At 38.1% G+C, this 25,637-nt stretch overlaps 1 protein-coding gene across 1 annotated transcript; it reads right to left on the minus strand.

The window, feature by feature from the left end:
- Window positions 1-4,682: 4,682 nt before the first annotated feature.
- ACBD7 (acyl-CoA binding domain containing 7) lies at window positions 4,683-24,750 on the minus strand. Its single transcript, XM_053714004.1, has 4 exons — window positions 24,692-24,750; window positions 6,230-6,347; window positions 5,228-5,290; window positions 4,683-4,933 (listed from the first exon to the last, which is right to left on the minus strand). Exons 1-4 carry the CDS (start codon window positions 24,701-24,703, stop codon window positions 4,860-4,862), a joined length of 267 nt encoding a protein of 88 aa, XP_053569979.1. The 5' UTR covers window positions 24,704-24,750; the 3' UTR covers window positions 4,683-4,859.
- Between the last annotated feature and the right edge of the window lie 887 nt (window positions 24,751-25,637).

The following is a 25,637-nucleotide window of genomic DNA, read 5'->3' on the forward strand; positions in this document are numbered from 1 at the left end:
CTCCTCCCTGGAGTCTTAATCTAGTTCTTTCAGTTCTTCAAGGGGTTCCGTTTGAACCCTTACATTCCGTAGATATTAAGTTATTATCTTGGAAAGTTTTGTTTTTGGTTGCAATTTCTTCTGCTAGAAGAGTTTCTGAGTTATCTGCGCTGCAGTGTTCTCCGCCCTATCTGGTGTTCCATGCAGATAAGGTGGTTTTACGTACTAAGCCTGGTTTTCTTCCGAAAGTTGTTTCCAACAAGAATATTAACCAGGAGATAGTTGTACCTTCTTTGTGCCCGAATCCAGTTTCAAAGAAGGAACGTTTGTTACACAATTTGGACGTAGTCCGTGCTCTAAAATTCTATTTAGAGGCCACTAAAGATTTCAGACAAACTTTTTCTTTGTTTATTGTCTATTCTGGTAAAAGGAGAGGTCAAAAAGCAACTTCTACCTCTCTTTCCTTTTGGCTTAAAAGCATTATCCGTTTGGCTTATGAGACTGCCGGACGGCAGCCTCCTGAAAGAATCACAGCTCACTCCACTAGGGCTGTGGCTTCCACATGGGCCTTCAAGAACGAGGCTTCTGTTGACCAGATTTGTAAGGCAGCGACTTGGTCTTCACTGCACACTTTTGCCAAATTTTACAAATTTGATACTTTTGCTTCTTCAGAGGCTATTTTTGGGAGAAAGGTTTTGCAAGCCGTGGTGCCTTCCATTTAGGTGACCTGATTTGCTCCCTCCCTTCATCCGTGTCCTAAAGCTTTGGTATTGGTTCCCACAAGTAAGGATGACGCCGTGGACCGGACACACCTATGTTGGAGAAAACAGAATTTATGCTTACCTGATAAATTACTTTCTCCAACGGTGTGTCCGGTCCACGGCCCGCCCTGGTTTTTTTTAAATCAGGTCTGATGAATTATTTTCTCTAACTACAGTCACCACGGTATCATATGGTTTCTCCTATGCATATTTCCTCCTGTACGTCGGTCGAATGACTGGGGTAGGCGGAGCCTAGGAGGGATCATATGACCAGCTTTGCTGGGCTCTTTGCCATTTCCTGTTGGGGAAGAGAATATCCCACAAGTAAGGATGACGCCGTGGACCGGACACACCGTTGGAGAATAATTTATCAGGTAAGCATAAATTCTGTTTTTTTGTGCAGCCAAGTAGTCTGACCTATTTGGGTATTGAGCTGCATCGCAAACCCCATAAAAATTATGAACTTAAAAGAGACCCTAAACACCTGTCTTCTAATAATCCCTAAAACCTAAAAATTTTTTAGTAATAATAAAATCACTGCTGTCTATTTTATATGTTCCTCTCACCCCAAACTGTTGAAGGAGATTGTTTTGAAGTACAGCATTGATCCAGTCCTCGACTTCCTATGTAAGCTGCCATATTGTAGCGTACGTTACAGGGGCACGGTAGTCACATGACAACCACACACATCTGTTTGCAGAGTGTAAGCTGCAGTGACTAAAGATACAGATTTATTAGTATAAAATATATTTCCCATTTATGTATAAACACATATTATGTAGCAGAACTTAAATAAAATGCTTATTAAGCACTCCTTTATGTTTCTAACACCTCCCACAATGTTATACTTGAAACTGCCCACAAGTTTTAGGTTATAAGAAAAGCCGTTTGATAATGGTGCCAGCAGCCCAGCACTGCAATGTAAATAAATCATTTGTACCTCCCATGAGGGGGAGAAGGAGGCTGTGATGCTGCATATTCTCTCCGTGCAGAAGATTACTGCTTTTCAAGACTTCTCCTCCTGGCTGTATATGTAAATCACTAAGGGCTGACAGATGTACAAGCTTAGTGATCTTTTAGCAATGATCATCTGCATTATATAGCAGTGCGATCTGATCCAATGCAAAGACGATCATTGGTAAATGATCGCTAAACTTGTACATCTGTCAGCACTTAGGGATTTACATACACAGCCAGGAGGAGAGGTCTTGAAAACCAGAAATCTTCTGCACAGATAATATATGCAGTGTCACAGCCTCCCCCCTCATGGAGGTACAAATGATTTATTTACACTGATAATGGTGTTGGCAGCCCAGCACTGCAAACGGCTTTTCTTACAACATAAAACTTGTGGGCAGTTTCAAGTATAAAACTGTGGGGGGAGTAACATAAAACAGTACTGTACTTAATAAGCATTTTATTTAAGTTCTGCTGCATAATGTGTATATACATAAATGGGGAAATACATTTATACTCTGACTAATAAATCTCTATCATTAGTCCCTGCAGCTCACACTCTGCAAACAGATGTGATCCTCTAAGTATATGTAATTCAGCTATGTATTTATCATGTGACTGTATCATGAGCATGTGAATACTGTGCTACTGAAACATACGTTACAATATGGCAGCTTACATATGAGAATCAAGCACTGGTCAATGCTGTACTTCAAAACAATGTCCTTCAACAGTTTGGGGTAAGAGGAACAGATAACAGACAGCAGTGATTATTTTATTAATAAGAAAAAGTAGGTTTTAGCCATTTTCATCAGGTGTTAAATGTCCCTTTAACATTACAAAGCAGTGTAGCCAACTACAGACACAATTAAAAGCATGACCTCTCTGGATTTTATATCCCACTTTTAATGCTGCCTTTCCTTCTTACCAAATCAGACTTGTCACATATGAATAAAGCAATCAAATCCTTTATTTGAAAAGGTAAAGACACGTATAGCCACTAGCTAACTGCAGCAACCGTATCTTAAGGGAGGCTTGGTGCTCCCGAACTTAAAATTATACAATTGGGCAGCGCTGACTCGTTTAATTCTCGACTGGCAACTTGACACTGCACATTTCACAGCCACCCCTCTGGAAGAAGCTATAACAGCGCCACATGCAATTGCCTACCTCCCATACATTCAGCTTCAGGACTTGCCCCCAGAGATGAAGAAAAAAAAAAAAAAAAAGGCATAGTGTACAGGGACACTTTGATAGCATGGTAGTTGACTCTTAAACATCTTGGTAGAGAATCTCCCTCTCTTAAATGCATCCCTCTTGTAGGGAATAAAGACTTCGCAGCTGGGAATGACACTGCCCCTTTCCAAGTTTCTCTAGGTATTAACTCAAAAGGTGTGCTCTTGGACCTGCTGTCACACAAGGTTAGGACATGTCAGGATCTAAAAAACTAAATTTGACATTCCTAACACATTTTTATGCATATCTGCAAAGCAGGCATTATATACATACCTTAATTAATCAAAACACCGGCTTCTGGGATCTCTCTCCCTTTGAAATTATACACACTGCCTATAGACTAGGTAACTTTTTCATATCCCCAATTTACCAGCAACTGACTACCTGTACTTCAGATGACATTATGGGAAACATTTTGACTAGACTGCAAAACGAGGGCATAGTAGACATCACAATCGAGGACATTAAAAACAGTCTGGTAAAGACTATGGCGGCTAGTCTAGCAGTTTCCCTTAGGTAGATGCAGACCAGGATGCTCAATGGAGACTACAATTAACCCACGTATGTCCGAACAGATGCATTAAATGTTGCTTACAACACTGGATCAAAACCACCTTTAAACTCAATATCTTTGACTTTGAGGATTTACCTCTTTGTATGGGAAAGACAATACAATATGAACATATTCTTACACATCCTGGCTCTATGGATCTCTAAAAAGCCACCTTCCATAGCCCAGTTCAAACAACTTTTTATTGAAAAACTTGACACCAAATTGGACGTAAACCGTAGACTACGAATATTCCTTAAAAAATGGCAGTTATATTGCTACCCTTGCTCCCCCCCCCCCCCCCACTTCAACAGATCCTAAGGCTCTTCCTAAATCATGAACTACTTCTTGGGTCCTCTCTTAGAGGAGACTGGAATATGCCTGATTTTTGTATGGCCATAACCCACAGCAAACTAGTCTAGAGGAAATACTGATTGAGGGCTGATGCCATATGACTTTTTACCCCTTCATGGTTTGTGGGGGGGCCTCTTCCGCCCCCCCCCCCCCCCCATACCCCTTGGAGACTAAACAAGACAAATCCTGGCTTTACTCTTATGCTAGTCAGTTTATATGTTGTAAGACAGTTCTAATAATTTAATATGTATGTTTAAATTGTTCTGGTTTTAATGGATTTAAAAAAAGTTAGAAAAAGTAAAAGTGTGGAATTAGGCATTACATGGACTTAACCCATTCCAATTCCAAATAAATTGCACTCGTTGGTTAGCAACGGATGTCCTCAAGATTCTAACTACATCTTTGGAACTTGCTCCATACTAATGGATCTACATGAGGACTATTTTCAGAACACCACTGATGTTGTTCACAACCTATTGTTATGAGATTTAATGTAATTGTATTGTATTACCATGTGTTTCCCAATAAAAAGAATTTGGGAAGCAAAAAAACCCCACTTAAAACCACCACTAACTACACCAATGTCTGAGTATATGAGAGTGCAGCAGCTAATTCTTAATGGGGGGGGTTGTTAATCACCATTATGATCAAACACTTGTGAGCATGGTTTTATATATTTAACATAATTAAATGTTTTGAGTCTACATATAAATGTATAAAATTCTGAATGTTAATGTGAGCAAGTATCAAAGTTATTTACCAGAGTTCTATCCCCATTTGCGGTATTTTTCTTTCTTTCTTTCTTATAATAAAACACACATACCACCACCACCACAAAGCCAATGTCACTTGGAAAATGGTTTAATAAGTCGGTGCAGTACAGAAAACAGTTTTCTGCTCCTGTATAAAATAAAGCCTAAGTTAACTGTACAAACAGAAGTAGTAAAAATATTAGCAGGAATCAGTGATCCTAGTGCTATACTGAGTTCTCTAATGTTCTTACATTATTTCAGAAACCAAGATCATATTCCATATTTTTCAATCAGCTCATCTGCTTTAGAAATATAGGCAGTCATGGCATCTTCTTTGGAAATACCTGCAGGGAAGAAAACATTTTTTTTATTCATGAAATACATGGGATTTGCAGGTTTAGGGTATTCATATAGAAAATAGCTAGTATGGCACCATGGCGACAAATTAGAATCAGGTAGTATTGCAAAGGACATTGTTTTGCAGTGAATCTGCAGAAGACCCATTGTTGCAGCTCTGGCAATTGGAACAATGTTGTTTGTAGCTCTGTCTTTGCTCAGTTTGAGTCAGCTGTATTGATATCATGGCAATACTGTAACTGCTGCCCAGTATTAGAGGTAAAAGCTAAATGTAATATTACCTTTCTTTAAATTCCATGCTTCCCACTTAGCTTTTCCCTTCAGATCTAGCACTCCAGGACATTCTGCATAAAATAAGTAAAGAAAGAAATGCCTTTGAGAGTTTAACACACACCACATCTATTCATACAGGTGCTGACAAACATGGAAGGAATTTATAATAATAAAAAAAAAAGTATATATATATATATATATATATATATATATATATATATATATATATATATATATATATATATATTTTTTAGATAGGATAGATAAAGGTTTTTCACTTGTGTAAACATTGTGCTTGTCTCACAAGAAAAAGCAAATTCCATAAGCTAGGTTTTCAAGCTACTGCAAAACATTAGCTGGTATATGCAATTTGTAGGATTTTGAAGATAACCTAGGTTACAGAATTTGCTTTTTGTTCTCTTAAAGGGGTGTGGGATAAGCAGAACACACAAAGCAAGAGGTGTTTAAATGGTCAGATTTTAATATAAAAATATGTATCTATATCCATTTCTTTGCAAAAGACTATATTGTCCCTTTTACTGCAAATCCGTTCTGAATTGTAGACTCCAGATCTAACACTGCTATATTCCTTACATTTATTGTTAGAACTGTCACTAAATGGGCTTAGCAGAGAAGAAACAGGCTACAACATGGTTTCTATTTTCACCTCCTCCAATATTTAAAAAGTTAACTCAAAATACATCTGCATATTCTCATGGCAAAGTTCGTTTAGAATAAATCAGTCTAGCAGCTATTTAGTGTTTAATGCCATTTTAAATGGTGTGCCAGCATATTCCAGTGTTACACTTTTATTTGTTAGATAGCTATTTATACATCACGCAGGTCTGTACTGAAAGGGCACAAGTTCAATCTCAGTAGTGAGTGTGAGACAAACCAAGTCCAAATAAACTCATAATTTATTTATTTTTGTCTAAATTAGAGGCAAAGTGAGCTTTAGTGAGTCTCCTCCCTAGACTACCTGGGGTATATTCAGTTACATGAGCAAATACCTATATTTATGTCCCCGGCAGTTGACTGCTTGTAAAGGCCATACAGCTCCTTCAGTTCATCATCAGTTGGTTTGGTTTTCAGCTTCTTTACATCCTCTGCTGCCTTGTCAAAGTTGGCCTGTATGAAATGAAAAAGATGCACTTCACTATGAAGCTACCAAGTAAAAAAACATAATTTATGTAAGAACTTACCTGATAAATTCATTTCTTTCATATTAGCAAGAGTCCATGAGCTAGTGACGTATGGGATATACATTCCTACCAGGAGGGGCAAAGTTTCCCAAACCTCAAAATGCCTATAAATACACCCCTCACCACACCCACAATTCAGTTTAACGAATAGCTAAGAAGTGGGGTGATTAAAAAAGTGCGAAAGCATATAAAATAAGGAATTGGAATAATTGTGCTTTATACAAAAATCATAACCACCCCAAAAAAAGGGCGGGCCTCATGGACTCTTGCTAATATGAAAGAAATGAATTTATCAGGTAAGTTCTTACATAAATTATGTTTTCTTTCATGTAATTAGCAAGAGTCCATGAGCTAGTGACATTATGGGATAATGATTACCCAAGATGTGGATCTTTCCACGCAAGAGTCACTAGAGAGGGAGGGATAAAATAAAGACAGCCAATTCCTGCTGAAAATAATCCACACCCAAAATAAAGTTTAATGAAAAACATAAGCAGAAGATTCAAACTGAAACCGCTGCCTGAAGTACTTTTCTACCAAAAACTGCTTCAGAAGAAGAATACATCAAAATGGTAGAATTTAGTAAAAGTATGCAAAGAGGACCAAGTTGCTGCTTTGCAAATCTGATCAATCGAAGCTTCATTCCTAAACGCCCAGGAAGTAGAAACTGACCTAGTAGAATGAGCTGTAATCCTTTGAGGCGGAGTTTTACCCGACTCAACATAGGCAAGATAAATCAAAGATTTCAACCAAGATGCCAAATAAATGGCAGAAGCTTTCTGGCCTTTTCTAGACCCGGAAAAGATAACAAATAGACTAGAAGTCTTTCGGAAAGACTTAGTAGCTTCAACATAATATTTCAAAGCTCTAACAACATCCAAAGAATGCAATGATTTCTCCTTAGAATTCTTAGGATTAGGACATAATGAAGGAACCACAATTTCTCTACTAATGTTGTTAGAATTCACAACTTTAGGTAAAAATTCAAAAGAAGTTCGCAACACTGCCTTATCCTGATGAAAAATCAGAAAAGGAGACTCACAAGAAAGAGCAGATAATTCAGAAACTCTTCTGGCAGAAGAGATTGCCAAAAGGAACAAAACTTTCCAAGAAAGTAATTTAATGTCCAATGAATGCATAGGTTCAAACGGAGGAGCTTGAAGAGCCCCCAGAACCAAATTCAAACTCCAAGGAGGAGAAATTGACTTAATGACAGGTTTTATACGAACCAAAGCTTGTACAAAACAATGAATATCAGGAAGATTAGCAATCTTTCTGTGAAAAAGAACAGAAAGAGCAGAGATTTGTCCTTTCAAAGAACTTGCGGATAAACCTTTATCTAAACCATCCTGAAGAAACTGTAAAATTCTCGGAATTCTAAAAGAATGCCAAGAAAAATGATGAGAAAGACACCAAGAAATATAAGTCTTCCAGACTCTATTATATATCTCTCTGGATACAGATTTACGAGCCTGTAACATAGTATTAATCACAGAGTCAGAGAAACCTCTTTGACCAAGAATCAAGCGTTCAATCTCCATACCTTTAAATTTAAGGATTTGAGATCCTGATGGAAAAAAGGACCTTGCGACAGAAGGTCTGGTCGTAGCGGAAGAGTCCACGGATGGCAAGAGGCCATCCGGACAAGATCCGCATACCAAAACCTGTGAGGCCATGCCGGAGCTACCAGCAGAACAAACGAGCATTCCTTCAGAATCTTGGAGATTACTCTTGGAAGAAGAACTAGAGGCGGAAAGATATAAGCAGGATGATACTTCCAAGGAAGTGATAATGCATCCACTGCTTCCGCCTGAGGATCCCGGGATCTGGACAGATACCTGGGAAGTTTCTTGTTTAGATGAGAAGCCATCAGATCTATTTCTGGAAGCTCCCACATTTGAACAATCTGAAGAAATACCTCTGGGTGAAGAGACCATTCGCCCGGATGCAACGTTTGGCGACTGAGATAATCCGCTTCCCAATTGTCTATACCTGGGATATGAACCGCAGATATTAGACAGGAGCTGTATTCCGCCCAAACCAGAATTCGAGATACTTCTTTCATAGCCAGAGGACTGTGAGTCCCTCCTTGATGATTGATGTATGCCACAGTAGTGACATTGTCTGTCTGAAAACAAATGAACGATTCTCTCTTCAGAAGAGGCCAAGACTGAAGAGCTCTGAAAATTGCACGGAGTTCCAAAATATTGATCGGTAATCTCACCTCCTGAGATTCCCAAACTCCTTGTGCCGTCAGAGATCCCCACACAGCTCCCCAACCTGTGAGACTTGCATCTGTTGAAATTACAGTCCAGGTCGGAAGCACAAAAGAAGCCCCCTGAATTAAACGATGGTGATCTGTCCACCACGTTAGAGAGTGTCGTACAATCGGTTTTAAAGATATTAATTGAGATATCTTTGTGTAATCCTTGCACCATTGATTCAGCATACAGAGCTGAAGAGGTCGCATGTGAAAACGAGCAAAGGGGATCGCGTCCGATGCAGCAGTCATAAGACCTAGAATTTCCATGCATAAGGCTACCGAAGGGAATGATTGTGACTGAAGGTTTCGACAAGCTGAAATCAATTTTAGACGTCTCTTGTCTGTTAAAGACAGAGTCATGGACACTGAATCTATCTGGAAACCCAGAAAGGTTACCCTTGTCTGAGGAATCAATGAACTTTTTGGTGAATTGATCCTCCAACCATGATCTTGAAGAAACAACACAAGTCGATTCGTATGAGATTCTGCTAAATGTAAAGACTGAGCAAGTACCAAGATATCGTCCAAATAAGGAAATACCACAATACCCTGTTCTCTGATTACAGACAGAAGGGCACCGAGAACCTTTGTAAAAATTCTTGGGGCTGTAGCTAGGCCAAACGGCAGAGCCACAAACTGGTAATGCTTGTCCAGAAAAGAGAATCTCAGGAACTGATAATGATCTGGATGAATCGGAATATGCAGATATGCATCCTGTAAATCTATTGTGGACATATAATGCCCTTGCTGAACAAAAGGCAAGATAGTCCTTACAGTTACCATTTTGAACGTTGGTATCCTTACATAACGATTCAATATTTTTAGATCCAGAACTGGTCTGAAGGAATTCTCCTTCTTTGGTACAATGAAGAGATTTGAATAAAACCCCATCCCCTGTTCCAGAACTGGAACTGGCATAATTACTCCAGCCAACTCTAGATCTGAAACACAATTCAGAAATGCTTGAGCTTTCACTGGATTTACTGGGACACGGGAAAGAAAAAATCTCTTTGCAGGAGGTCTCATCTTGAAACCAATTCTGTACCCTTCTGAAACAATGTTCTGAATCCAAAGATTGTGAACAGAATTGATCCAAATTTCTTTGAAAAAACGTAACCTGCCCCCTACCAGCTGAGCTGGAATGAGGGCCGCACCTTCATGTGGACTTAGAAGCAGGCTTTGCCTTTCTAGAAGGCTTGGATTTATTCCAGACTGGAGATGGTTTCCAAACTGAAACTGCTCCTGAGGATGAAGGATCAGGCTTTTGTTCTTTGTTGAAACGAAAGGAACGAAAACGATTATTAGCCCTGTTTTTACCCTTAGATTTTTTATCCTGTGGTAAAAAAGTTCCTTTCCCACCAGTAACAGTTGAGATAATAGAATCCAACTGAGAACCAAATAATTTGTTACCCTGGAAAGAAATGGAAAGTAGAGTTGATTTAGAAGCCATATCAGCATTCCAAGTTTTAAGCCATAAAGCTCTTCTAGCTAAAATAGCTAGAGACATAAACCTGACATCAACTCTGATAATATCAAAAATGGCATCACAGATAAAATTATTAGCATGCTGAAGAAGAATAATAATATTATGAGAATCATGATCTGTTACTTGTTGCGCTAAAGTCTCCAACCAAAAAGTTGAAGCTGCAGCAACATCAGCCAATGATATAGCAGGTCTAAGAAGAAGATTACCTTAACACAGATAAGCTTTTCTTAGAAAGGATTCAATTTTCCTATCATTCTCTGGAAATTACTTCAGAAATAGCATTAGGAACAGGAAAAACTTCTGGAATAACCACAGGAGATTTAAATACCTTATCTAAACGTTTAGAATTAGTATCAAGAGGACCAGAATCCTCTATTTCTAAAGCAATTAGTACCTCTTTAAGTAAAGAACGAATAAATTCCATTTTAAATAAATATGAAGATTTATCAGCATCAATCTCTGAGACAGAATCCTCTGAACCAGAAGAGTCATCAGAATCAGAATGATGATGTTCATTTAAAAATTCATCTGTAGAGAGAGAAGTTTTAAAAGATTTTTTACGTTTACTAGAAGGAGAAATAACAGACATAGCCTTCTTGATGGATTCAGAAACAAAATCTCTTATGTTATCAGGAACATTCTGCACCTTAGATGTTGAAGGAACTGCAACAGGCAATGGTACATTACTAAAGGAAATATTATCTGCTTTAACAAGTTTGTCATGACAATTAATACAAACAGCCGGAGGAATAGCTACCAAAAGTTTACAGCAGATACACTTAGCTTTGGTAGTTCCAGCACTAGACAGCGATTTTCCTGAAGTATCTTCTGACTCAGATGCAACGTGAGACATCTTGCAATATGTAAGAGAAAAAACAACATATAAAGCAAAATTGATCAAATTCCTTAAATGACAGTTTCAGGAATGGGAAAAAATGCCAACAAACAAGCTTCTAGTAACCAGAAGCAAAGAAAAAATGAGACTGAAATAATGTGGAGACAAAAGCGACACCCATATTTTTTGGCGCCTAAATGCTTTTTGGCGCCAAAAATGACGCCACATCCGGAACGCCGACATTTTTGGCGCAAAAGGACGTCAAAAAATGACGCAACTTCCGGCGACACGTATGACGCCGGAAACAGAAAAGATTTTTTGCGCCAAAAAAGTCCGCGCCAAGAATGACGCAATAAAATGAAGCATTTTCAGCCCCCGCGAGCCTAACAGCCCACAGGGAAAAAAAGAGTCAAATTTTAAGGTAAGAAAAAAAAATTGATTCAAATGCATTATCCCAAATATGAAACTGACTGTCTGAAAATAAGGAATGTTGAACATCCTGAGTCAAGGCAAATAAATGTTTGAATACATATATTTAGAACTTTATAAATAAAGTGCCCAACCATAGCTTAGAGTGTCACAGAAAATAAGATTTACTTACCCCAGGACACTCATCTACATGTTTGTAGAAAGCCAAACCAGTACTGAAACGAAAATCAGCAGAGGTAATGGTATATAAATAAGAGTATATCGTCGATCTGAAAAGGGAAGTAAGAGATGAATCTCTACGACCGATAACAGAGAACCTATGAAATAGACCCCGTAGAAGGAGATCACTGCATTCAAATAGGCAATACTCTCCTCACATCCCTCTGACATTCACTGCACGCTGAGAGGAAAACCGGGCTCCAACTTGCTGCTGAGCGCATATCAACGTAGAATCTAGCACAAACTTACTTCACCACCTCCATAGGAGGCAAAGTTTGTAAAACTGAATTGTGGGTGTGGTGAGGGGTGTATTTATAGGCATTTTGAGGTTTGGGAAACTTTGCCCCTCCTGGTAGGAATGTATATCCCATACGTCACTAGCTCATGGACTCTTGCTAATTACATGAAAGAAAACATTTTAGTTTACTGAAATGAATACAGTGGTTGTAAATGAGAAATAAATCATTGGCTAATAAATGCAACTTGTGACAAAAGCAGTATGAAGCAAATCTGTGTTAATTCTACAAGGGCATAATGTTTAAATTTATTCCAACTAATATGGGATACAAAGGAGAGATTTACAAATTGTGTTATGGTCAACATATTTAAGTTATGTGACACTGAAAAGTAAGGAGATAAAACCTTTTTTCTTTTTTATAATTTACACAAGAATAACCCCATACAGGAAAACCAGCTAGGTTAGTGTCCTTTGTACAATATCAAACCTACAATGTCAAGAAACAGCTGATCATGCCACATACACCTGCTTCTAACTGTCCAAGGCAACATCTGATTGGGAGATCCCATCCACCAAATTGGCAAGTGTCATAACTCAATCCAGAATCTACCTAGAGAAGCATCCTCTAAACCCATTGTGACAAGACAAAAAATGCAAAATACCAATAGGAAGTATTACATCTGCACAAACTAATGACATGTCACCATTTATACAACCTAGGTTACACTTCCCCACTACACACACCCCTCACATTTCCTTATACTAAGTTCCCATATAATCCTCATATGAACAGCAAAAGGGAGTTCCACCAGCCACCTTCTCAGCACTCCCAACTCTCCAAGGTAGCCAGCTAATGCATTATAATCTCTCTGAATATACTCCCCTGAGCTCATACAATTTATAAAGATATCAGCAATAATATAGCTGAAGTAAGCCAGTCACTGACAGAGGAAACAGATTAACCGCATTATCCTCTATAAGGCTGGAGTAGAAGAGAACTGTTTCATAACTAATGTGGATAAAATCTGGAAAAGCAAACTTAAAAAAAAAAAAAACAAGCTCTCCTACCAAGTATGCCTGACATCAGCATGCCAGTTGTTGGTACATACAGAAAACTTCTAAGTACACCAGTAAAAAAAGGTCAGAATTAGAGAAATTGCTGGGGAGGAAGCAAAAACTCCCTTGGGAGTTCATAAGTTTAAATTAGTTCCAATGGATGAAGCAGGATTTCCAAGATCAAAGACTTCTGTAGATGACATAATACTAAACAAAATGTTCAGACCAGCCTTCTAGAAGTCATCAGAACTCCAAACCAGATGAAACTGCTGAGTAAGAAATCCCCACAAATGGAAAAAAACAGTTCTAGTGAAGAAAGAACTTACCTATGGAGGGAAAAATTAAATGCCTCGAGGTAAGCACTGAAGATGGCACCACATTGGCAAGCATATTTCTACAAAGTACACATCCTGAAAGTTGCACCCTAATATGTTGTGCCCTAGGAGAAACCCAATCACAAACAGTCTACTTTAGTTATCAATACACAATCCTCTACCCCTTGTTCAGTATGCAAGACAGATAGAAAATGAACAACTCCTCGGTGGCTTTTTTTGGCACAACACCCAAATTAAAAACCCATTGGCAAACAGTCCAACAACTCTACCTAGTGCAATTTCCTAGTACATCTACACAACTAAAGAGAAGTTGACTTCACTGCGCATGCACCTGGGTTAAACAAGTGTGGCCACCACACCTATGAACATATTGACTAAAACAAATCTAGTGCTTGGATTAGACCACCACAATACCAAATCTTACAAGAAAAAAAAAAATGGCAAGAATGTCAGAAGTAGCTTAAAGGGACACTGAACCCATTTTTTTTTTTTTTTTCGTGATTCAGATAGAGCATGCAATTTTTTTTTTATTTTTTTTTTAAATTATTTTTTATTGTTTAAATAAATGAACATAAGAGCATATATGTAAATAAAAGTAAATAATACGGCACTTGTAGAACATTACAATGTATGGAACAGATACAAACAAGAAAAGGCATAGTAGGAAATGCTGGGTGTCAGAGTCCATTGCCTGGTAATCTCCAGAACTTTCCCGCCACCTCTCCAGGTGGGAGTATTAGAGGCCAATATCTACAAGGAGGCAGACACTGTTTTAGTAGTCCAAAGAGGTCAGCATTTTCCGTGTAATATACAGATTATATCATAGCTGTTCACACCAACATCATAAATTAACCGTCTAATATTAGAAATCAGATATATTAATCAACCATACTGAGACTGTGTCAAACTGTTAGACAGAGGGAAAAGAGAAAAAAAAAAAAAAAAAAAGGAGAGAAGGCAGTGGGGCATGTGGGAGGAGGGTTGTAGGGAAGAAGGTAAGGGGGGGGGGGGGAAGGGAATAGGAGCCTGAATTAATAAGTTTGGTCGTGCAGTTTTAGAAGAGACCAGTAGCAGTGAACCATGAGTCTCCCATAATTTTGGCAGTGAGAATCATTCCGGGCCGTATGTCCAAATTTTGATCTGGAGGTCTTCTGACCCATGAATGTGGGAAACATAGGATTCCATTTTCTTGACAAAGTGTAAGATATCAGTCACTTGCTCCCAAGAGGGTGAAACACGCTGTAGCCACATACGGGCCACAGCTAGTTTAACGGCTAAGAATGGGTAAATACAGAAGATTTTTTGAGGCAGGGTTAACTGCCTGGGCAAAATGTGAAAGAGACAGATACTTGATGACATGGATAACTTAATACCCTCTGAAGAACAATACTGGATTGCCGCTTGCCAGAGCGGCTGGATACGTGGACAAGACCACCAAATATGTCGGGGGGTTCCCAAGTCTTCGCACCCCCTCCAGCACTTCGGTGAGTGAACGGACGAGATTTTAAAAAGGCGGATTGGAGTCATATGCCATTGGAGAACGACCTTGAGAAACAACTCATACAGTGTATAGCTTTTTTGGCGAGTTGGATCGCAACTCGCCATTGTTGTGGTTCATGCGTAGCCGCTAAGGAGGATTCCCATCGTCGTATTGGGGGGGGGGATTTGTAAAAGACTGGGGGATTCATGAGTACAAGATATGAGATAGATAGGAGTCTAGCAGGGGGGGACGAGGAGTCCCATCTTACCTCCCAGCTAGTTTTGTTTCTCGGAGGGCCTTTATCAAAGCCCCAAGAAATGATGAGGCTGCGTAGTCTCCAAAACTCAAAATGCAAGAGGGGGGGGGGGTTATACTTCCGAAGGAAACCTTGAAAAGTGAGCAGTTTATCTCCTACGTAAAAGGTCTGCTATTTTGGTTAGGCCCAAAGCAAACCATAAATTAGGAAGAGCATGCAATTTTAAGCAACTTTCTCATTTACTCCTATTATCAACTTTTCTTCATTCTCTTGGTATCTTTATTTAAAAAGCAAGAATTTAAGTTTAGATGCCGGCCCATTTTTGGTGAACAACCTGGGTTCTTGCTGATTGGTGGATAAATTCACCCACCAATAAACAAGTGCTGTCCATGGTTGTGAACCAAAAATTGTATAGCTTCTTAGCTTAGATGCCTTCTTTTTCAAATAAAGATAGCTAGAGAACAAAGAAAAAAATTAATAGTAATTTAGAAAGTTGCATGCTCTATATGAATCACAAAAGAAAATTTGGGTTCAGTGTCCCTTTAATGTCCTTGGGAATTTATGACAATGCTTTCTTTCCTCGTTAAGATCCGCCCTATTTATGTGCTTCCTAAAGTCCGAACAACTAAGGTTGACATAAGAGCTTCTAGAAGTGTCTGCTGCTAAAGTTTCCTTTGCTCATTTAGTCCACTGAGCAACGCGATTACCCACAAGTCAAACCTCTCACCCAGTACCAGATACCAAATCTGTAGGGTGGCTACCCCTGCCACCAGCCTCCATAGCAACATCAATGTATTAGTGACTTCCATAAATTAGTCAAGTCAGCAGTACCCCAACACATTGTGGGTTTAAAAAGGGACATGAAATCCAAATGTTCTTTCATTATTCAGATAGACTAAAACAAATATATATTCTAAAAAAGTATATAAATCAAATATAGGGATAATAGTGATATAGAAGTCCCAATATGGTGTCGGTGCTGCTTCCTCTTCAATCAAGCTAACCCGTGCTGGGAAAGAAGTGTCAGCTGTAGACTAGGAAAGAAAGAAAAAGAGAAGAAGGACGCTCCAATGGTGAAATACATTTGTACACACGAACACACTCCAATGCACAGGCAATGGCGTTATACTCAAACACTGAATTGTGCGGTACAAACAAACAGGCTGAAACAGAGCTGTCCAGCTAGCTCACACTCCCGCTATCAGCAGACTTCAAGAGCCAAAAGGTGTGATACAAGGCAAATAGTGGGATATGGATATCCAGAAATGATTGACGTCAATTACTGAGATCAGGGGTCTCTGAGATGAAGCTTGGCAGTATACCCAAACAGCTACCAAAGAAAGGAAGACAATCCAACCCCAGATGAAACTCAGATACACTTCTAAAAACAAAAAGTATTTTATTACACTTTAAAATCTCCCAGCGCGTTTCTCAGACCGTTTCCTCGGGTGATAAAAAAAACAAATGCACAATGCTTGCTTAAATACACATAAAGTTGTCGTGTGCTACTCAAAACTGCGCATGCCGGTGTTCAAAATCTTTTAGCCAATAAGATTTAGTTTTATATATTCATTGTTTTTAGTTGTAGTGTAGATGTATTCATCTATTTATGGTAATGTGTGTACAAATAATATATATTATATGATCCCTTTCTTTATATAGTTTCTTCTGGTATCTAGGAGGGGGATATATAGATATTTTAACAAGCTTAGTGTTTACATTATGACTTATTTTAGGTTACACCTAAATATGTATAGGAGTTTAGTGTTCTTTCAAGGATTGTTGTATAATTGCATATTATGATTAGAACCACCACTAGAAGTTTTGGGGGCCCTGACTTAACCATTGAACAGCCCCCCCCCCACCCCCCTTTGACATGTGCAATTTTTGACCAAGTGACTAAAATGAATATGCACTTTATTCTTAAGTGTAGTCAAACTTGGAAATGTTGTAAAGGTAGTAACACAGACACACTCACATATAAGGATTCACATATAGACACTCTAGCAGACACACAAATAAACACAAACCCAGACACCCAAACAGACACTCAGCACTTGTTTACATTGACCTGACAAGTAATGAGGTAGACTACAGTTTTGTCAAAAAAGGAGATTTACAAAATATGGAGTTCCGATTATCTTTTTGTCAAGGAAGATGCCAACTAAATGATGACAACAGCATGCAGTGGCTGAAAGGAAGGGCCCTGGACTGCCTAAACAATTGAAAGGTTGAATGGTGGATTGGTGACTTCCAGAAAGGTCTCAATAGTCTCAAAGTCTGTAGAAAGATGTGAATAATCAGTAGTAAGGTCAAAATGTTCTAAAAAGGAACAGACAATGGACACATACACACAAACTTGCACATACACCCACCCTCAGAGACATCCACAGAAGACACACAAAGACATACACACCCATCCTCACAGAGGCATCCAGAGAAAATACACAAAGACATACATACACACACCCTCACAGAGACACCCATAGAAAAAAGCACAAAGACATACGCAAACACACCCTCAAAGACATCCACAGAAAATGCACAAAGACAAACACCCACAGGAAAAAAAAAAAATGCATACACACTCAGACATAAACAAAAGCACAAAGACATAAACACAGACACCCACAGGAGGTAAAATTTCTTCACATTGCATCCCCTAAATCAACAGGAAATTAAGAGATCACTTTTGATCTGGGTGGCTAGATGAAGAAAAGTACTTTTGAAAGGTTGACATATTTGGGTGTCGTTCCCCCCCCCCCCCCCCCCCAAGAGCACCACTTCAAATATAGTGTACAAATGTTCCCATCTGTCAGCTGTACTTATGGATTTTTAAAATGCTGTACTCTATATGGTCTTGGTGGAACCATAAGCTACCATTAGATCTGGTTAAATGCAGGATTTAGGCTTGTTTGTATGTATTTCAAAATTAAGTCAGCTGTAGTGTAAAAGTTAACCTGTCTCATGTCAAACACTGACCAATCTTAGTCTGAGAGTATAACATTTTATGCAGATGCAAAAAAAATTAGATAAAATGCCTCCTTGCATCTGGAATGTCCTTGCATAAAGGGGCAGTAAACTGGAATGTAATTAATTTTTTTTATAATTATATATCTATCTCTCTCTATCTGGTGCACCATACATGCTGGTGCAATGCTGAATAGGGAGAGCGTATTGCTCTCCGCATTCAGCGAGGTCTTGAGGACCTGATCCGCAAGACCTTTGATACATAGGCCCTTTGGTATCTTGTTTGAAAAAAAAAAAAAAAAAAGCTTAGGATCATGCATATATGTCTGGAGCACTATAAGGCAGAAGTTTTGCAAGAGCTATAGATGACTGCACTATTTCCTTCCAGATAGTGCTCCTGATACCTACCTATGTATCTCAACAACGAATACAATGGGAACAAAGCAGATTTAAAAAATAATAATATATAAAGAGCTTACAAATTGTATGCTCAGCCTGAATCACAAAACACTTTTTTTGATTTCATGTCCCTTTAAACTTAGATTGATTGGATAGAGCATTAGATTTTAAACAGCTTTCCAATTTACTTAGTTCTCTTGGTATCTCTTGTTAAAATAATCCTGGGTGAGCTTAGGAGCATGCATGTGTTTTAAGAGACAGTCTACTCCAGAATTGTTATGATTTAAAAAAAAAAAAAAAAAATAGATAATCCCTTTATTACCCATTCCCCAGTCTTGCATAACCAACAGTTATATAAATATACTTTTTACCTCTGATTACCTTGTATCTCAGCCTCTGCAGACTGCCCCGTTATTTACATTCTTTTGACAGACTTGCATTTTAGCCAATCAGTGCAGACTCAAATAACTCCACAGGAGTAAGCACAATGTTATCTATATGGCACACATGAACTATTGCTGTCTAGCTGTGAAAAACTGCCAGAAAGGCAATGAGATAAAAAAAAAAAAAAAAAAAGCCTTCAATGGCTTACAAATCAGCTTCTGACCCTACCTAGGTTTAGCTTTCAACAAAGAGTACCAAGAGAACAAAGCAAATTGGATAAAAAAGTAAATTGTAAAGTTGTTTAAAATTGCATGCCCGATCTGAATCAAAAGTTTAATTATAACTAGACTATCCCTTTAAGACCCCTGCTCTGAGGAAGCGTAAGTGAAACACGACCGTGCCAGGGGACTTCCTTTCATTTTTTAATTGCTCTCTACTGGTTAAAATTACAAACTACAATATTTAACTTAAGTTTGATAACTTACACTGCCGCATTCCTGGCGGAAAGCCAAGGCGGTAGTTAGACAGCTCAGTTTAACTTTGTTGGTTAACTCCATTAACACTATAATTCAGTCTCTATAAAACTAGCAATATCTTTTACAATGCTACTAGTCCAGAAGGGTGGTTTTCATTTCAGCCACTCTGAGACTCGATTTTACTCCGGGCATTCGAACATCTAAAAGGGGATTTATAGCAGCAAATTAACTTGCTTTTATAATGCCTGCATACCTTTATCCTCTATGTGTTTACTGTTGATCCGTAATCCAACTAGTTCACTATCACTGATCGACTTGCATGACCAGTATTGTAGTGTTTTTAATTTGTTGCAGGGCAGCCACTCACAGGCTGTCTGTTTTAATAATCAGCCCTAATAAAAGTTACATTTTATGTGTTAAAGTGTATCATTTATTCACAACTTATTCTTACTTTGTGCTCTTAGGCATTTATATTTACCTATTAACGTGGGTTATTTCGTTACTGTCCCTTAAAGCCATCTAGCAGCAGTGTTTATAGCAAAGCTATATATACACAGTTACAAACACTGCTGCCATAGACATGTGCACACTCATAAGTGCCTATCAGCAAAAAAAAAAAAAAAAAAATGCATGCTCTATCTGAATCACGTTTAATTTTGACTTTACTGTCCCTTTTAGACAAGCAACCTTGCACCTGTGTTTAACCCATGCAAAGTAATTAAACATAGTAGAAGTACTGCTGGTCTTTAGTGGAAACTGCAGCTGACCCAATCAGCAGTGGTAGTGGCACAGCAGGGTCGTGTGACTATCACCGCAGTTTGGGCCAGCAGCAGTTTCCTCTGGGGACCAACATTGCTCTGCGGGTCCCAGACAGTACTACTATATGTAGTTCAGAGGGGTTCATGGTTGCTAGTCTTAAAACCAATTAAAGGGACATAATACTCATATGCTAAATCACTTGAAACTGATGCAGTATAACTGTAAAAAGCTGACAGGAAAATATCACCTGAGCATCTTTATATAAAAAAAAAAGGAAGATATTTTACCTCACAATTTCCTCAGCTCAGCAGAGTAAGTTCTTTGTAAAAAAAAAAAAAAAAAAAAAAAAAAGTTATTCTTCAGCTGTTGCTCAGCTGCAGGTAAAAAAAAATGAAAAAAAAAAAATTAAAGAAATGAACAGCAGCCAATCGGGATCAGCAGTGCTGAGGTCATGAACTATTTTACTGTGATCTCATGAGATTTCACAGTAAACTTCCTTAAAGGGACATTATGCACTCATTTTTTCTTTGCATAAATGTTTTGTAGATGATCTATTTATATAGCCCATAAAGTTGTTTTTTTTTACAAAAATGTATAGTTTTGCTTATTTTTAAATAACATTGCTCTGATTTTCAGACTCCTAACCAAGCCCCAAAGTTTTATGAGAATACCGTCAGCTACCTCTACTCCAGCTTGCTCCTGTTTGTGTAAAGGGTCTTTTCATATGCAAAATAAGGGGGAGGGGGGAGTGTCCCACTTGCAGTGGGCTTTCCGACTACCTTTTCAACAAAGCTAAACTGAGAGCTTCTAAGTAAGTTTTTAAACGGTTTTATACTGGATTTTTATATCAATATCTGTGCATCTTATTCTTTATAGTAGTGTCTATTACCTGCAGTTATATGAAAATGAGTGTATACTGTCCCTTTAAACTGAATAGAGAAATAATGTGTGCATGTAAGCTCACTCCCTTAGCTGTCCCGGGACAGACACTGATTTGCTGCTTAGAAGTCCTTTACAATGGGATGTGGCTACTGAGGAATTTTTGAGGTAAAATATCTTCAGGTGATATTTTCTAGTCAGCTTTTTACAGCTATGCTGCATCACTTTAAATTGTTTCAACATTTGGGTATCATGGACCTTTAAGAGCACGTTTGTTTTTATACTTTAATGACCCATTAAATAATGTTCAGCCCCAGCAGATGAAATGTAAAGTCAAATGGGTTGGTACTCTAACATTATAATGGACAAAAATGTGCAAACTCAGAGATGGGAAATAATATCCAGATGCTAGTTTCCCATATTCCTAGATTTATAAAATGTTCATTATAGTTGACCCAATAAAGTATTCTGTTTAATTTGGCAAGTGTATTTGTTCAACCTTGTACTTGTCACAGAGTCATTTATAATTCATGCACTCAAGTATAATCTACATTAGGCAACCTGATAATTTATCACTAGTGACGATGCAACTAATGGGCCTAATTAGCTAAAGCTCTCTGCTTAGATTATCTAAAATGATCCTCCAGCACTGAGACCCTTACAAGACTCTAGAAAGCCAAATGTTGCTATACTTATGCAATGGGTGTGCTCTACATTTCTGGATGTGAAGGAGTGACAAGCCCAGTACAGTATAGCACTGTAGACATGTTTTGTTACATTTATACTTTGTTGTTTATATTCATTTGAACTTCAGATTTCATCCTTTAAGTTTACTTTTATATTTTGTACTTTCAACTTTGTATTACAATGCATTTAGATTTTGCATACAGCAGTGTATTTAGGATTATGATTTGACAAATTCTAAATTAGGCTTTAAAAAAAAGTTTGATTAACTTTAGCAAATTAGGATCATACTTTGCATATTTTTGTAAATTTTTTACAAATTACATTGCACTTTGTATTTGTCTATGTGGAATAAACCTGACAGGTTCAAAAAGTCAAGAACAAGGGTGTTCCCAGAGTGTGCCTGAAACTCTCAATTCTCATGATATTCTTTAACCATTTTACACTGCGGTTCTCCCCGATTTATCTTGACAGCTCCAAGCAAGTGAAGTTTGTTCAAAATCCACAATACAATGATTTAACTGTCAGAAAAGTAATGCCGTTCTAAACTAGAAGTCAACACAAGTTAAATTGTAGTAAAAACATTTAAGTTTAATATGTATTGGCTGCAAACCGAGACTTTATATCGGTGCCCGATGCTCCCCTGTTAACTTCACTCTCCAGTATTTAGTCTATGGGAGGCAGCTCTCTGCACTTCCAGTTTCTGCCATTTTTCTTAAATAATTCAGAGTGGTCAGCCCCTGTTAAGTCTGCAAGATAGAGAACTTTTTTTTTCCGACCCTATGTGTTTAACCCCCTAAAATTGTTTATATGCATAGCTAGAGTACTGCAGGTCCCTAGCAAAAACTGCCTGTGATCCAATCAGCAGGGCTAGTTGCTCAGCCAGTCCGGAGCAGTAATCTAGCTATGTATTTTTGGAGTTGCAACATCACTAGTTTCTAATTAGAGCATGATATTTTATCACTATAATGTCCCTCTAAGAACAGTTACAAGAGCAAAAATAAAAAACAAACGTTAACCTGCAAATGGAATTTGTATTATTGATCAAGAACTGTGTTTCATGATTCTGAGTAACTTTTTTTTTTCTTTTCTCAAGAGCACAAACATTCTATGAATAGTATGTTTTTACAGCATTTTACTTTTAAACAAATACTCTTACTATATTTTATATCTTAAAGGGTCAGTCATTTTTGCACACCTGGGAGAGCTAGTGGTTGGAGCATACACATGTATGGATGCTCTCATTTGCTCACCAGCTGTAACCTCATCTGGGGCGTATCATCAAAAACTCACTAGCATGGAGAGAAAACACAATCTTTGTTGGCTGTCTTAAGGAACAAAGCCCACAGTTTTTTTTCCCCATGATTCAGACAGTATACAATTTTAATCAACTTTCCAATGTTCTTATATTTGAATTACTTTGTTCTTAGTATCCTTTGTTGGAAAGCATACCTAGGTAGACTCAGGAGCTAGCTGGTGATTGGTGGCTAAACATGCATGCCTCTTGATTAGTTTACAAATGTCAGCTAGCTCACAGTAGCGCATTGCTGCTCTTAAAGGATACAAATAATAAAGCAAAGTTGAAAATAGAGTTAAATTGTTAAGTTGTTTAAAATTGTATGCTGTGTGTGAATCATGAAAGAAAGAAATTCTGAGTTTCATGTCACTTTAAGCATTTTATGGATTCTAAAATATGTTGAGAGCTTTAGATCATCAGGGTTATGGGTGGAAATGAGCAAAATTGAATAAACCCTAGATTGTGTCACTGAACAAAATATTATGCCAGAAACAGATTTAGAGGGACATATGTAACAGGCATGTTTCATTGCCAATATGAAATACAAATTGGAATTTATCAGAGCCTGATAGGGAATACAAAGCAGCCATGAAAAAAAAAAAAAAAAAAAAAAAAAAGTGAAAACCAGCCCTATTTTCTGGAGTCTATAGAGGGCACACCCACCCCATTTTTCTCAAGGGGATTACTGGGATACTCATTCCCCAATTATTTTTTTTATACAATTGGGAAAGAAAAAAAAAAAAGGAAGAAAGGAAGGATGAGGGGAGGATGGTTATATAGGCACCCTACAACTCAATTTCATGCATGACTCAGTGTGTTACTATGTCTCATTGCGACTTTACTAGAAAACATTCAAAGGAGGGCTACTAAAATGGTACAAGGTTTATTTAAATAAAAAACTACAAGTACATACTTTGTAACTTAATATGTATAGCTCAGAGGAGGAGAGATATATTATATACAGCTGTATCACTACACCACCCCATAAAAAGGGACATTCCAGACAAAATTGGAATCCACATGGATGCATTTCGGTTTTGAATAGAAGTAATTTTGTAATATACATGCACTAGTAAAAAAAGCTTCTAATAAAAGCTATGGTTTCAAAAGTATTTAAGTACGCACAGTGTCCGAGCATTTTAAACAGCACTTGCTCAGAGGGCCCAAGATGACCATCTGATAATTACTCAATTTGTTAATTGCTGACATGATACAAGGCCCACTGGCTCTGAGCAGCTGCAGTATTTAAAATCCTGCTGCACTGAGAATATCTAGCTATGCTTCAAATGCACTTGCAGAGAAAAAATGCCAACATTCAAATAGCGATATCTTTTAGAAGCATTTCTGCCAATGCATGTAAATTGCAAATAGGTTTCTATACAAAGATGTAACTCATCAATGTGCATTTAAGTTTTGACTAAAGTGTCACTTTAAAAATTGTAGCTGGTCACCTGTCTTCCTGGTGTCATGATAGCCTTGGAATTGATCTTACTGTGATCAAAATATTTTATCACACAAAGAAAAAAAAAAAATTATTCAGCATAAAGTAAAGAATAAATACTTTTTTTTATTATTATTTTTTTATTAGTTAAATGTTGAACCCATCCTATCAGAAAAGTTTTCCTCCTACCTAGGTTCCTAAATAGTATATTATTAGTATATAAAACATATTTCAGAGTAAGGATGTACTGGGTTAGCAATGAGAAGAGAAAGCTCCCTCATCTATAATATTCCCACTCCAATAAGCTTATCAGTGTATTCCCATTACACAGCTGCTGTCGCACAGTCACCCAATTACCATTCACACTACTGTCACAGCCCATACCTGGGGAGACATGTCAGATGCAGAATGTTGCAGATCAGCTGGCGGTGATAATAGTACAGTGTTACTCCAACACTAAGCCTGCCTGAGCCGCGCCTCTTATTTATATGGGTCAGCACTCTCTCTGGGTTCCAAGCCTATGATTGGATCTCGATCCCTTGTGTAATTACGTCACCCATTGTATCAAAACACAAGATAGGGAAAAGCTGTAAATTTAACCATGTAACTGCTGGTGTAATCTGCAAAATTGCATTATTGCACCCATCCTGTGCATGTAACAGATAAAACTAATGCAAAATAAACCACCTAACTGCTGATGGTCGCTACATAAATGCTCCCGTCCTATGTATGAAACAGGTTTGCACATCTGACTCCTTTTGTTATCCAAAAACCTGCACTTATCTTGAGCATGCATTAGTTTTAATTATCTAACTGCTGATGGGATCTGCAGAGCTGCACCCATCCTGTGCATGCAGCAGGTTTAACCATCTAACTGCTGATGGGATCTGCATAACTGCGCCCGTCCGGTGTATGTAGTGGGTTTAACTATCTAACTGCTGATGGGATCTGCAGAGCTGCATGGTCCCATCCTGTGCATGCCGTAGATTTAACCATCTAACTGCTGGTGGGATCAGCAAAATTGCGTCCATCCTGTGCATGCAGCAGGTTTAACCATCTAACTGCTGTTGGGATCTGCACAACTGTACCCATCATGTGCATGCAGCAGGTTTAACCGTTTAATTGCTGGTAGGATCTGCAGAACTGTACACATCCTGTGTATGCAGCAGGTTTAACCATGATCTAACTGCTGGTAGGATCTGCAGTACTGCACCAATTATCTGTATGCAGGAGGTTTAACCATCTAACTGCTAGTAGGATCTGCAGTACTGCACCAATTATCTGTATGCAGCAGGTTTAACCATCTAACTGCTGGTAGGATCTGTAGTAA

This window comes from Bombina bombina, chromosome 5 (assembly GCF_027579735.1).
Source record: "Bombina bombina isolate aBomBom1 chromosome 5, aBomBom1.pri, whole genome shotgun sequence".
Lineage (NCBI taxonomy): Eukaryota > Metazoa > Chordata > Amphibia > Anura > Bombinatoridae > Bombina > Bombina bombina.